The sequence below is a fragment of the Petromyzon marinus genome, chromosome 1, assembly GCF_048934315.1.
Source record: "Petromyzon marinus isolate PM22_M1 ecotype Great Lakes invasive population chromosome 1, UKy_Petmar_22M1.pri1.0, whole genome shotgun sequence".
In the NCBI taxonomy this organism is placed as follows: domain Eukaryota; kingdom Metazoa; phylum Chordata; class Hyperoartia; order Petromyzontiformes; family Petromyzontidae; genus Petromyzon; species Petromyzon marinus.
In genome coordinates this window covers 20,300,260-20,314,534 of record NC_133667.1, presented here as the reverse complement: position 1 = coordinate 20,314,534, position 14,275 = coordinate 20,300,260, and the positions used below count along the sequence as shown (strand labels likewise).

Sequence of the window (14,275 nt, the reverse complement as noted above, 5' to 3'; positions counted from 1 at the left end):
AACCTCACTGTGTTAGCTTACATTGCACCATTATACCACAATTGTACAATGCTATTATTTTTAAAGGAAAACATTAACTTCACACCATCCGACCTTTCTTTAATTACAGGGACAAAATTGGACTTGTAGTATGTACGATCTTAACCGAACAGACTGCCTCACAAGCATAAATACACCAACGACAGACTTGGCAATGTAAAATTTTACTTAAAACGACAAACGAAGTTAAAACAAGACAGGCTATTAATCTCAAAACATGATGATTGTTTAATCTCCATAAGAAACTGCTAATGTGGACATCAATGGAAAAAAAAACTTGCCTAAGCTTCCCTGTTCTGACATGATGGATTGTCTACAAGACAAAAGGTCACACATGTATTCCATAATCTGTGCTTGCCTGTAATCCAATGCTCTCCCCATGCTCTCAAAGCTTCCAGCAAGCCGCGAGTAATTAACAGCTGCTGTGGCTCTTATCCCGTAAGAGCAGCCGAGCTCGCCCCCGCATGCGCAGGGCTTCCCGCTTTCCCCGTAAGCACGTGGAGACCACAATCTGCCACGCCCAATCGCGGATTACTGCCGCACGTCAACCACCAGTGCCTCTTGCCCACAACACACAAAAAACTGGCAAAGGTGATCCAACACTGCCACGGCCGAGATATGACTGGCGATATGCACCCCCCCCCCCCCCCCTCTGCTGTGCAAGCACGGTCGGCACTCTAAATGCAATGCAGATCCCTGCAGAGCCAAGTGGGTAATTTTCACGGGTAGATTACTGTCAAGAGTTTGACGGGCCTTTCACTCTCTTGTTTTCGTCTACGTGGGTTTTGCGAAAATGAAGCAAAAAAAAACGGCGAATATTCTTGCTTCAATTGATGCTTTATTACTTTATTTTATTGCAGTACAGTTTAACGGTTAATTACTTTTCGAGAGAGGTGTAACGATGCCTCAGTTCATTGATGAATATCCATGATTAGACTCAGGATATGTGCAAGCCGAAGAATGTATATAGTGTATATTGTATGTAATGGGTTTACATATCCCCTCCCACCACTAAATTCATGATAAACCAATGTTACAAGATGGTATATTCTGTTAATTGTGACCCTGAATCACAATTGATCAACATTGTTGGATGAGCATGAATCAATTACACTTCTACCTTTGACGGTAAACTTGAGGATCCAAGTGAAGTCTACAGTCTACATGTCTGCATAACACATTCAGTAATAAAAAAAAACGGAACATCTTCTCCTACACTAGGAATGTGATGCTTGACAAGCCTTACCAGCCTGGAGAATACTGGTGTCTGGTCTCCTCTGCTGCCCCCCTTAGTCTGAAGCTCACTTCCCACAGCCATCTCTCCTGTCCATTCCCTGGCTGAAGACCTTATTTTCCTCTACCTCGTACTGACTGCCTCTTTCTCTAATGAAATGACCTGATACTGTACATTTTCTTTCCCCAGGTGGCACATTTTGCGCTGTTCTTGCATGGTGTCTTGAGATGTGCCTGTTTATGGACAATATATAAGTCCACATCGTGTTGCTCATTGAATATTATGCTACAAGTGGATTCATAACAAAGGCTTCTAACATTATTTTCTTTGGCAGTGCACATAAAGAGTGAAATGTGCTCCGCCTGTATGGTATGGTTATAATGATGTGCTCCCAAAGTTTGGATTCATCTGAAAAATATGATAATTTGGCCTAGATACAATATTTTTTATAATAGAAAAAAATATATTATTTCGGATTGTCCTCAAAATATGACGTCACCGGACGTGATGTCACTTCTATGACATAATTCCCAAGCTTTGGTCAGTAAAATCTGTGACGTGACATTGGGTGATGCATCTTTTGTTCACAGGTAAGAGCCAGTAAAATGTGCACACAATGTAAAAGATCAGAACATGCAAATATCTGGAGAAAACCCCCCCCCCCCCCCCCAAAAAAAAAATTGTGTTTAAAAAAAAAAACTGAACATTTAAAAATCTACACAACGATATCCAAAAAAGGCTGTGTCCCCCTTCTACACCGAGTTGGTGCACTCACCCTGAACGATGAGGCGACCCTGAGCAGTGCGACGAACGCGTGTGCCTGGCCGGTTGGCGGCACACACGTACACACCGGCGTGCTGCACGGCTACGTCGGAAATCATTAGATTGCCAGTGCCCACCACCTGAATGCCCTCCACACCGATGGGGCGGCCGTCTGTCAGCGAAGAAGCACACGGCCGCGACAGAGGTGCAAAAAAAACAGCATTGGCGTCACGAGAGAAAAAAAAACATATATACGTTGACAACGGATTATATGTAATAGCTGATAAAGATTCCAATTTGGAATATTCCACAACGGTCTTTCATTTGGCAAGTGCATTCATTTGTTTTTTTTTTCCATTCAAAATAGGTGTGCATTAAAAATGATTCATTTTGCGATACCGTCATTTTTGAACTAGTGCTACCCACCTCACAACATGTGTCAGCAGGTACCACAAGCAATGTGCATGACAGTATTTGGGCAAATCAAATTGATACGTTTCAATATATATTTTGCTTAACTCAAAATAATGCCCAGAGAAAAAAAAACTAATTAAGTAACAACGCATATATTGTACATTTCACACATATGCTATATGTAAGTAAAAAAAACTGTGCTATTAAGGTAACTCATAACCAAGTAAAACATCTTTTTCTATATTAAAAAATGCAATTGAACTATATATATTTATCATTGTCAAAGGAGAGTAAATAAAGCAAGAGAATAATGAAATTCACTGTTTCAGATTAATTGTTAAATGCGAGCCCTGTGATGACAAAACGTGTAAATAATTGTTTTTAAAAAGTTATAGTATTTTACAAATCTTCGGGATACAATGTCCTTTAATTGTAACCACTGAGCGCCAGCACCAATCAAGTGAAATAAAAATGAAGGCATGCCAATTGCAACACCCTTTCACGTCCAATTGTTTTTTCTCTGTATTTCAGTTAATCAAGAATCAGGCTCCAGAAATGAAGGCAGAACACTCACGTCTTGAGAGTGAAGAGGTGACTGCGAGTGAGCATGCGGTTGGAAAGCCTATTAATGTGGGCGAATCCTAGCGCTACCTAAACAGTGCTGGGCAGTTGTGGCTTCTTAATGATTACGCAAAAAAGAAGCGGTAAAGACATTAAGGGGGAAGGGTGCCTATTAATAACAGGGATCTGTCATATTATTCCCACAGTGTGTCAGCAGGGGTTTATGGAAGCCTCCACTAATGATCAAAGCAAGTAATTGCAGTATGCATCAATCAGCCATCCATTTAAATTATGGCAGTTTCCGGCGCAACAATGAGAGCACTCCGAGCTCCCGGCAACGGTACTTAGTGAGCATCCTCGCCCCCGTACAGCAACGCTCTGAGTGCTTTCAATGCTCTTAAGGTAAACAAGAGGGTGCTTGCCTTTAATCTCGTCACCTTTGTCAAGGATAACGCTTCTCTCCATGTAACCTATTTTTACAGATGCATCATCGTCATCATCATCATCAGCCCTGGTCTAGCTACCGCTGGACGATGGCATCCACAAGTAGTCCCAAGCCCTAACGGTTTTGGCGAAGCACAAATCCACACATCTTCACTGTACAAGCCGATTTCATCGCTCTATCTCGACGGTGATTTCCCTCTCGGGTGTGTGTGTCCCTACTTTGGTTGCCACGCTGTCGGTAGTCCCGAAGTACATCTCTTAAGTCAACATGACATCTCTGCGTTCAATCTCTGATCCATGCGTTCCACTTTCTGACTATTAAATGCCAAGCATGCACATCTTCATGCTTTTTTGTGTGCTTTTCAGATTTTGTTTCATATTCTTTGTCAACGTCCATAGACGTGGTTTTCTTCTTACACGGCAACATTAATGATGTAGATGGTGAACTTTTAAATAATTTAAACTATGTGGTAGTTTGTTATGCTGGTCCTTTAAAGCAATTGTCTTAATGTCTACACTTATATATTCAGACCGTGTTGATTATTATGCGTTGTGGGACAATTATCATTTGTCAAATTGAGAACCTGTCCTCTGGTGATGCCCCATCTGCTACCTTGCACACATTAAGAAACCAGCGGTTATGTTAATATTAGGCCCTTATATGTTGGCCTCGGGGTGGAGCAGTGGCACAGTAGTTTGCTCACTGTAGCTTGAGTTCAGTTACCATCCATGGCTAATATCAGTGGTGGGTGTCATTTCACCCCCTCCCCCTTCAATAACCTACACTGATAAGCATGATAAAGAACAGTCATGACCAACATGGTGTGGAGAGGCTTTATCCAGCGGTGAATTGACACAATGCTGAAAAGAATGACTCAATGTTGCCATTATATATATATGAGCGAACAGAGTATGACCACTCCCTCAGTATAAACGTATTGAAAACACACACTAAACGAATATATTTATACACGAAATCTAGCTAATGTAACACAATGCCGAAAGGAGGGAAGAGGAAAGACCATACGCGTCAAGTCTCGTGAATTACGCATGAGACACGCATTTTTTTTTTATATATATATACGGATTCTCACATTGTTTGTTGTTCACCTTAAAACGAATGCACTCAGCGCTATTTTTCGCAGTGTCTCACCGCATCTGCTCCCGAAGGTTGCAGCCTTGCGTAAGGGTCAGCTCTAAAAGCTGTTGCCTTCTTCACTTACAGCCTTTCTATGACAAACAAGTGGGAAACAAATGCCAACTATCCAAGTATATAATTGTTCATTTGCTAAAGGGGGGTTGTTCACTAAGTGGCGGAAAATTAGCCCACCGCTGCTACGCAAACTCACTGGTCCTCCTCGCCTTTGCTTCTGTGACACGCCCATTTGCAACATTGGAACCAAAGAAGCAACCTTTGATATATTGGACGAAACATTCAGGTAAAGAATGTTTATAAGTGATGTCCTTACACTCTATATAGCTGTATTTTACACTGTATTTTGAAAAACTGGAGGTGTCAGTCAATGACTAACACAGTTATAATATTCGTTATATATTTTTTTTTATTATTGATGTATTTTTCCTATTTAGTTTTACCATAATGGACAACATTGTGGCATCAGAACCAAGAGAACAATCTGCTTTCTGCCCTCTTTGTAGATGGGATGTGAAAATGGCAGCATGAGGCGTGTATAACCTGACTGCACTTCAGGACAAAACTACCGTGACAATTGTTGACCCTGCTGTGAGGCGCACGTTCTTTGGGCAGAGGCTTTGCATTTAATATTTACTCAAATGTAAAGTATGATTTGTTCAGTTTTTGCATGTATAATTGGTTGTGAAAATGTCCATTATTTATTTTCACCAAGATTTAGTTTTTAAGTAGCGGTCTCACTTTATGTTAACCCTTTGTGGTTGCCTGTATATTTGGAGTTTGCATGTTCTTTTCGTGGCTGCGTGGATTTTTCCCTCCACATTTATAATTAACATGAGTATTTGGCTGCTGTAAATGTCACGTGATGATAAGCTACCTCGTGGCCAGGTCACTTCTGAAAAAAAACTCAATTACTCAGTATGCCTTACCAGGCAAAATAAAAAATAGTTTAGCATTTTTGTTTTGTTTCGATAGATGTTGCCGCTGCTCACCCAGCCGGCTCCAGGACACAATGGGCCGGGGGTTCCCTGTGGCGATACACTCCAGGATGGCAGTCTGGTGCACCGTCAGCGTGAGGTTCTGAGGGCCTGACAGGATCACGGGGTCCTTGGACGACTTCGCTGGAACTGCCGCTGAAAAAGAAACAAAAACATCACTGACATTTAGTCTCGTCGCAAAGGAATGCAAGAACCTGCTGGATGCCACACAGAGTAGCATGTTGCAAAATCCAATATTCAAGTAACTGCCTGGGGATATAAATCATTTTATATGGAACATAAGCTCTGTGTTCTCTGCAAGCTCAAAAGTTTTTGCACGAAATGATAACAAGCGTTGTTACTTCATTAAATGTATAAATAAGTGAAAGTAAAAAAAACAGGCCTCGCTTATGTTATCTCCTTTTCCAGCGCTAAGGTGAATGACCTTGTGATCCTGTAGGGACTGTGAATGTGAGTGCCGAGGTCCCTTAGGGCCTGTGGTCTTTGTGAAACCCAGTCTCACAATATTGGAGTGATGCCGCATTAGGAGGGTGGACTCTTGCTCCGGCTGTGCGAAGAAGTGGTTTGGTTGGGATTATTTTATTGTTGCCTCATCATTCTTGCAGTGACAGTTCACATAAAAGAGGGTGAAGTCACCCCTTTTATTTTAATTGTGCACGATTTTACATGGGAACGACCTACATTTCAAGCCTGCAGGAAAATGTCTTACCCTGGACTGTAACACACAAATTTACAGCATGTGAACTGCGCTGTCTGTGTGGGCTACATACACAGCCTACTGTCCATGACACAGTAATGAAATTAGCTCATATTCTTAGCTCTTTCGGTAAAGTCACGTTGAAGGGAAACAATAAAATATATATTTTATTATTTTATTGTTTCCCTTCAACGTGACTTTACCGAAAGAGCTAAGAATATGAATTACTGCAGTCACGAAAGCTTTAAATCAAAATTAGCTCATGTTTGAGGGAATTCTCAGATAAGAGAAATTGTTCTTGGATAATATCAAATCCTTGTTTATGTCACTGGTTTACTCTGTAGCACATGGCAAGCAAATTGGTCATATATGGCACATTATGCAGGAAAATCCGAGAATATTCTGTCCTTTAGTTTTATTTTAAATTCATACAAATTGTTGCAAATAATGAGTATGAATAATTAATACATATTTAGTTCATATCCACTGATCGTGACGAAATGAGCACTGCCGCGGTCAAATCTCGTGAGACCCACCGGCCCTAAGAGACCTGGGATATCACGAGATGAACCTGCTCGTGGTTATTACTCATGGTTACAGCGGGAAATACTCTTGTCCCGCTTGGCCCACAGTGGCACAGAGTGGAGCAATTATTGCTCCAACCTGTCTGTCTTGCTAGTCAGATAAAGAAAGAGCATGCCTTGCCCTTAAAGGAATAAAATGAAATTGGCCAATGTCACCCACTTTTATTCTAATAGTTTTTCAACGCGGAGATTACGTCGGGTTTAATAGTGATGGGTGCTTCACCGCGCGCAAAACAGAGAGGCAGCACATGGTGCAACGGTTATGTTTCAGCCACGGGACGTTGATTTATCCGTATCCATTGCATCTAGCATGGACTTACAGCCAGATTGTGCAGATAAATGTTTTAAAAACAACACATGCGGACGAGATGTGTCAATAATCTGGGTAAAATTACTGTTTAGCATCAGATTACCCTGTGGAACGATGAAGTATCGGGCATACAACCTTTATTGGTACCCTCAGAGTATTCTTATATGGCCCCTAAGCTCCAGCAGCCATGACATTTCTTTCACAATAATTAGTTTTTTTGGTATATAGGATGTAATCTTGCCTGCCTGAGGTGGTCACTCTGGGAATGACATTGTTGGCCCTGTTGTATAATTCCCAGGACCTACAGGTCACAGATTGATCCATCCCAATGTTCCTGATAATTAGCTAGCATCCCTTCCAGAAGAATGTTGAGATGGATTGAGGAGAGGCCGATTCCAGGCGTAGTCAGTTGGCTTTCTTTTCCTGAGGGCTCGGTGACATGTTTAAGTTGACTATTGGTAAGTGCCTCAGTGTCTAAAACAACCTCATTAATAGCTCATCCTCTGGATGCAACGAAATTCAGGACAGATGGGCAATTTTCTTACAAATGTATTTTGTTACAGTGTGCAAAGGAGCTGGAATGTAAAGTCTGACTAGTTGCACTGAGATTACACAAGAAACTGAGACTGTGTGTCTGTCACGTGACTTTGACAACTAGGCTTGTAGCATCTCATATTCCAAAAGTGGACATACACTCACAAGAATGTATTCACAGCCACATAGCAAGATGGAGGATATCCATTTCACTCACATAATAGCCACATATCAAGTCTGTTATAATTACATTTAAAAAATGTCCTCTGTGCCTTCTGCGTGTAAGGTGCTTTGCAGACAAAACATTCTACTCTGAAGATCGGTGGCGATCGAGAAGGTAACTGTTTTGCGGTTTTGATATCAAGGTCACAAATGGGTTTTTTGTTGTTTCGTTTTTATCCATCACCCAATTTATCTAAAAATCCTCAGGGGTCTGAAGATAACAGCTTTAACCGTGGATCTGCAGGCCAGTGTGGATTAAAACATTTGCATATGTGAGAGTTATTAAGAATAATACATCTACTGCATACATTGTAGATGCATGGGATTGAGAAAAAAAAAACCGGAATGAATAAGTAAAAAAACTAAAAGGGTATTTTTTGTAGTAATTCCACTCGGCATATAACATTGCATCCAACGCTTACGTGTGACCGTGAGAAGGGCATCCATGCTTCGTCTCCGTCCTGCCACATTGCTGGCTATGCAACGGAAGTAACCAGAGTCCTCTGGCCGAACACCTGTGATCTGCAGGACTCCAGAAGGTAAAAATGTGTACCTGTCCACAACAAAGAGCAGCCAGGCCACACACAGCTTTACTTTCAGCAACAACGTTTACACATTTCACCATCGTGAATCACTGTCGATGAGAACACATGTCTGCAATACCTACTTGCACACATCTGAAGGATTTTAGCTGAAATAACACCTTAGGAAATGGATTTCAGCTTTAAACCAGGCACATCACTCGGCTAACAATCTCAATGTTCAGCGGTAATCTATAGCACTGTTTTATGTTGAATTAGGGGAGCCCTTCTGAAATCAGGCCAGCCATTTAAGAGCAAGTTATCAAATGACATGAAACGAGGAATGTGGGCTTCATAGTTCACACACGTTGGTGCAAAATGACGTGAAAAGAACACTTTTCAGCAGAAATTCTCCCTATTGGCTCCGCTATGCGTTGAGAGCAGATTGATCACCTGTCGTCATCTTCTGTCAGAGCTGTACGGTTTTTCTCCCAGGTGACGAGCGGGTCCGGCCGGGCGTTGATGAGGCATTGGAAGCGGGCCACGCCACCTTCCTCCACTACAACCGGCTGTGGGTGCTGGCTGAACCGCGGCAGTGCTGAAACGATAGAAAAAAAATGAAAGGAAATCAGAGACCTCTGTCAGCAACGTATCCAGAAAATGCCTTCTTACGTGGAACACCAGAGCAATCAGCCGTTAATGGTTTGCTGACAGACAGTCTATAGAGACAAATCCCTCTGTTCCTATAATCTCACTTTGCAATAGGTCAAATATTCCAAATGTAATAGATTTGAGACATGTAAAAAAATGGAATTAAGATTTCAATTGAGCATGCGCCGTAATTTTTGTTAAGCCATTTTCAAATGTATCCTATCTTCCAATGGGGTTGACAGTGTCGTGAACAAACCTGTATTTGCTGGGTACAATAGACTTTAATTACACACTACAGTGATTTTGGATTGGAATTGAAAAAAACATAATAAGAACCATACATCTTGTAAGCCATTTGTATGTGTGCTGTGTAAGAAACTACCAGTATTACATTTGTAGTTATTACTTTAAATATAGCAGTGCAGTATTACATAAATTGCAGTCTTTTTCTGTTGGCTGAATTATTTTTTACAAAACGAATAATTTAATCTAAAAGTATTGTAAAATAATGAACATTATAAACCATTACATATAATAGAGGATGTAACATCCGATGAATGGCTTGTTTTAGTCATGTATCACCTTAATACTGCTCATATTATAACCATTGCCAGCAACTGAATATGCACTACCAAAATCCATGCGTTTACTTCTATAACCACATCAAAATGATGATCGTAATCATTATTATTCCATAATCACCGCCACTATTATTATCATCACCATTATGATCACTACAATCAATAGCAGCCATGCAAAGAAGCATGGCGAAGCGTGGAGCCGTGCATGCCTAGAATTACACTGAGAGACAGAAAGTGGAACAAATGTATAGAATAACAATTGCAAATCGTGGGCATGGGCAGAGATGATGCCCGATACACCTTTCTAGATGAGATAACGGCCAACGAATTATTGGTAACAGGATGGCAGCCAAAAGATAAAAACATGCCAACGAGGATGACTACCACAGAAATGAAGCAGTGAGATTAACTCATTTACAGGAGTGAGCGGGACGTGGGATGGTAATGGCATTGGAATGCCATCATCCAACAGGGGATGTCTGATGATGATATCACCATCATGGTTAATAATATCACCATGACAACCACCATAATAAGCACCACTATCATCACAGCTACTACCTTCATCACTAGACAGGTGAAGATTTCCTCCCGCATGATTCAATAGATTTTTACAATTCGACTCAACAATCGTTGTTTTGGTGAAAGAAGCCCCTCTAAATTGCTGCTGGAGTTACATTCACCAATTATGCTTTGCCTAAAATTTTTACATGCACAATTTGAAGCAGGTATCGTGAGAATTCAGAATCGATAACTCAATGCACCGTTAAAACCTATTCACCATTGTTATTGGACTGGGCAATTTCCCCAATCCATAGGATGGAACTGCAATTCAACTCTTGTAATGGAATGTGATTTGATGGGTTTTTGGCATTTTTTTTTCCAGTTTGAGCTATAGCCATCATGTCGCAGATCAAGAATATATTCAGAAATGTTGCAGAGAAGTGCATGGGCATGCAGACGGAAATGACCGTGGAAGGCATTTTTCACCGGAATTTTGGTAAAGACTTCGTGACCAATTCTAGATTTAAAGCTTTCGTGACTGCTAGGATCCATACTCTTTGGTTCTATTGGGTAAAGTCACGTAGGTGAAAATAAAATAACAAAAAATCACGACGTTTCGGCCACAACACAAGCCGCCTTCATCAGGTGAAGGGATGAGACTGTCTCGTCCTTTCACCTGATGAAGGCCGCTTGTGTTGTGGCCGAAACGTTGTGATGAGACTGTCTCGTCCTTTCACCTGATGAAGGCCGCTTGTGTTGTGGCCGAAACGTCGTGATTTTTTGTTATTTTATTTTCACTTCGTGACCATTTTATACTTTTCCCCGCAGAGATCGCACTTCCCTGTACACTGCTATGAGACAGATGAATGAACCCATTAAGGAATCAAAGCATTGTTATATATTACCAGTATTTTCCGAAAGGGATCTCCAAAGTGTGCTTTCTAATGAACAAGACAGTCACCGCGTCGCACACTTTCAGATGCGCTTTTGCGGCCGTCTAGAACGTTGTTTCATCCGACATTAGGAGGCCACTGGTGGTCTGCACTTTTAAATCTAGACTGAAAACTCATGTCTTGAGAACTGCTTTTTGTGTTTAGTTTGTTGTCCTTCCCCCACACCTTCGATTAGCACGGTTAGCTATGCAGGGTGCGAAAGAAGTTCAACATACGTGCAACTGAAATTTACACTAAAATTCCATTAATTGGAATCACCACTGAAATTAATGATTCCTGCATCTGCACTCAAATGAATGGGATTATTTGACAGCTTAAGTGGAATCCCAATGGAGGCACAGGATTCAGAATTAAAATGAACAGATCTTCTATAGACGATTTCTAGGCTGTATACATTTCATCCACACACAGCAAGCCATTGATATTGGCCAAAGTGAGGTCAAAGGGATGATCCAGTAAATCAGAGTTGCCTCTAGTTCAATTAAGTGAATTCCAGATCACTTTTCGAACCAGATATTGTTTAATTTATTACAGACGAAACATTGGCCATAAAGACTGCAAATGATAATGGGTGGCTTGAAAATGACCACATTTAAAGTCACGTACCCATTTCGAGAAATGACCGAGCCTCAATAAGAGACGCACAAAACGATATTATACGTGGGGATTATAGACCGGCAATATTATTACCTGAAAATTTCAATACACTACGCTGGGCAAGTGTGCTTTTCTTCACATGCAGCCGCCATGCCCCCCCCTATGCTAAGTAGGATTTAGAGGTGGTGTTCTAACGTGATCAGCCGCGTGCGGTCGCAAACCCCCACGGGTGGATCTGGCTGGCTGCCCATCTGCCCCTGCCCTCTCTCCCCACCCCGCCTACACGCAGCCGGCCACGCGCTGCCGAAACGCAATCGTGGGGATTCCCTCGCCCGCCTTGGCGGCCATCCAAACCGCATCCAACCCCGCGGTTGCTGCCGCGCTACAGGGATGCGTCCACGCGCACTGACACGCGCTGGGCCAGACGTGACAGTAGTGTAACATTCACACCCCCCCCCAATACCAATAAAGGATGCCACGGTGACAAAGACGACGACCCCCCACTCCCCCCCCCCCGTGTATAGCCATTACATACTTGTTGGGGCAAGTGCTGTTGGTGAGAGCCACAGATGAACCACGATACCTTGCCGATCTTGTCAAAGTGCATAAACCATCAATCACGTGAACTCCGGTCATCCTCGGCGGCGGCTTTTGGCTTGCCATCGAACAAAGGCGGGTCCACTGCATCGCGCGCTTTCAGATGCGCTTCTGAGACCATCGAGAGCGCTTCTTCTTTCCCATATGAGGAAGCCACGGGAGCTATGAACCCTTTTTTTTATTCCAGATTGAAAACCCATTTATTTTTTACTGCTTTTTTTGCGTTTACTTTGTTGTCCTTCCCCGCACCTCCGCTTAGTGCGGTTGGCAAACGTACGGTGTGAAAGAAGTTCAACATACAACACGGCACACGAGGGGGTGGGTGGCCAGCGCCACGCCCGGTCACGCTTTGTCTCCACTAAGTGGCGATGTTTTACACACTGCACCAGGTACTAATGCGAGGCTGAGTCGACCTAGGGGAGGCCTAGGCTCAGTTTAGAGATAATCGTCACCGGTGTTGGTTGATCGTGAGTGGAAATCGAACTCAGGTTGCCGAGTTCGTAGCGCAGTGAGCTAACCGCTGCTCCACCGCTCCCCCAGGGTTCCACGTCCAGCGCACATATACACAATGCTCAGCAAATGCAATGACGAGCCTATTTTCAGAGTAGACCGACAAGTGTGCAATTAGTCAAAGGGCGATTTATTAAGTTATATCATTTACATATACTGTACACCAATTAATGGCCTTGACATTTATATCCTTTGAAAGTTAATGATTCTAATTAAATGTTGCATGTGTAGCAATTTTAGGTGGGCACATGTGTACAACGGTGGCCCAAATTAAATCTCAGCATAAATGTGGCCGAGTACTTTTCCGCAACAAAACATTAATGAGTACGTAACAGAAGCATGAGGTGGTAACAATGTATCCTTAGAGATAATTAAATCATGAAATGCCGACAATGCCTTGCTGAAAAAAAATATAAACCTTCCCTGGAATTTAAGTATCTCACAGGTGCAAAACAACAGAATGGATTTTCCCTGCCTCCTCAAACCATACCCGCTGTGGATTTGATCTCTCTTAGAGCTTACCTTCACCTGTACCGAACATTTCCTGCCGCTTCTCGCTCTTATGTCGCTCTCATGTTACATTCGCACTTATTTTTGTTACATTCTTGTGTTTCGTTTACTAATACCTCATTGATGTGGATTATTCCTTAATGTATACTCGTTCACTGCAATACTCCTGTTTATGCATTTGTTTTTGTCGTCCCTTATAGAATTGCCGGGCAACTAGCTAAATGGGGTCATCCGTGTAACAAATAAATAAACCTAGGCGCAACAAAAATTAAACTGTATGCATGAAGAGTGTGGGAATCACCTTTGTGCAATATCTCTCTAAACGGTGCTAAGTAATAGCGACTGAAGCCAGATAAAACATGAGCAGTCTGTGTCAACTGTGTGCAGTAAAGATAAACTAATTCATTGGCATGTGACCAACATCTGAAGAAAAATGCCTGGGTTGTGTAATTGTAATTCTATAGCTACATTAACATTCACAACTGCATGTTCAGCTTCATAATAGTATAAAAAATTGAAATGTAATCGAATAACATATTCTACATAATGGTGAGAAAATACTGGACAAGGGACTTGTGCCAGCAGGGGGCAAGATAAACACTTCTTGAGCATTAAATTTCGATTTAAAGCTTTCGTGACTGCAGGGATTAATATTATTGGTTCTTTCGGTAAAGTCACGTAGAAGGGAAATTATAAAACAGCATTATTTCATTATTTCCCTTCTACTTTACCGAAAGAACCAATAATATGAATTATTGGGCATTGTAATACTTCAACATTCATAATAACATTGACACAATGTTGACCTGCCTGTGAACGTAATAATGATAATCTATAGCGATCTCTGTATTCATTTGAAAACAACTACACGGACTTATTTTCAACTTTTCAATAATGCA

General features: G+C 41.8%; 1 protein-coding gene across 1 annotated transcript in view; it reads right to left on the bottom strand.

Annotated features, from left to right (window-relative positions):
* IGDCC3 (immunoglobulin superfamily DCC subclass member 3) overlaps positions 1-14,275 on the bottom strand; it is a 68,246-nt gene that overhangs the window by 27,386 nt on the left and 26,585 nt on the right. Inside the window, exons 3-6 of the mRNA XM_032970158.2 lie at positions 8,927-9,071; positions 8,375-8,505; positions 5,600-5,740; positions 2,049-2,207 (exon numbers count right to left, since the gene is read on the bottom strand). Of these exons, the coding sequence (XP_032826049.1) occupies positions 2,049-2,207; positions 5,600-5,740; positions 8,375-8,505; positions 8,927-9,071 (576 nt within the window). The remainder of the gene's footprint in view (positions 1-2,048; positions 2,208-5,599; positions 5,741-8,374; positions 8,506-8,926; positions 9,072-14,275) is intronic.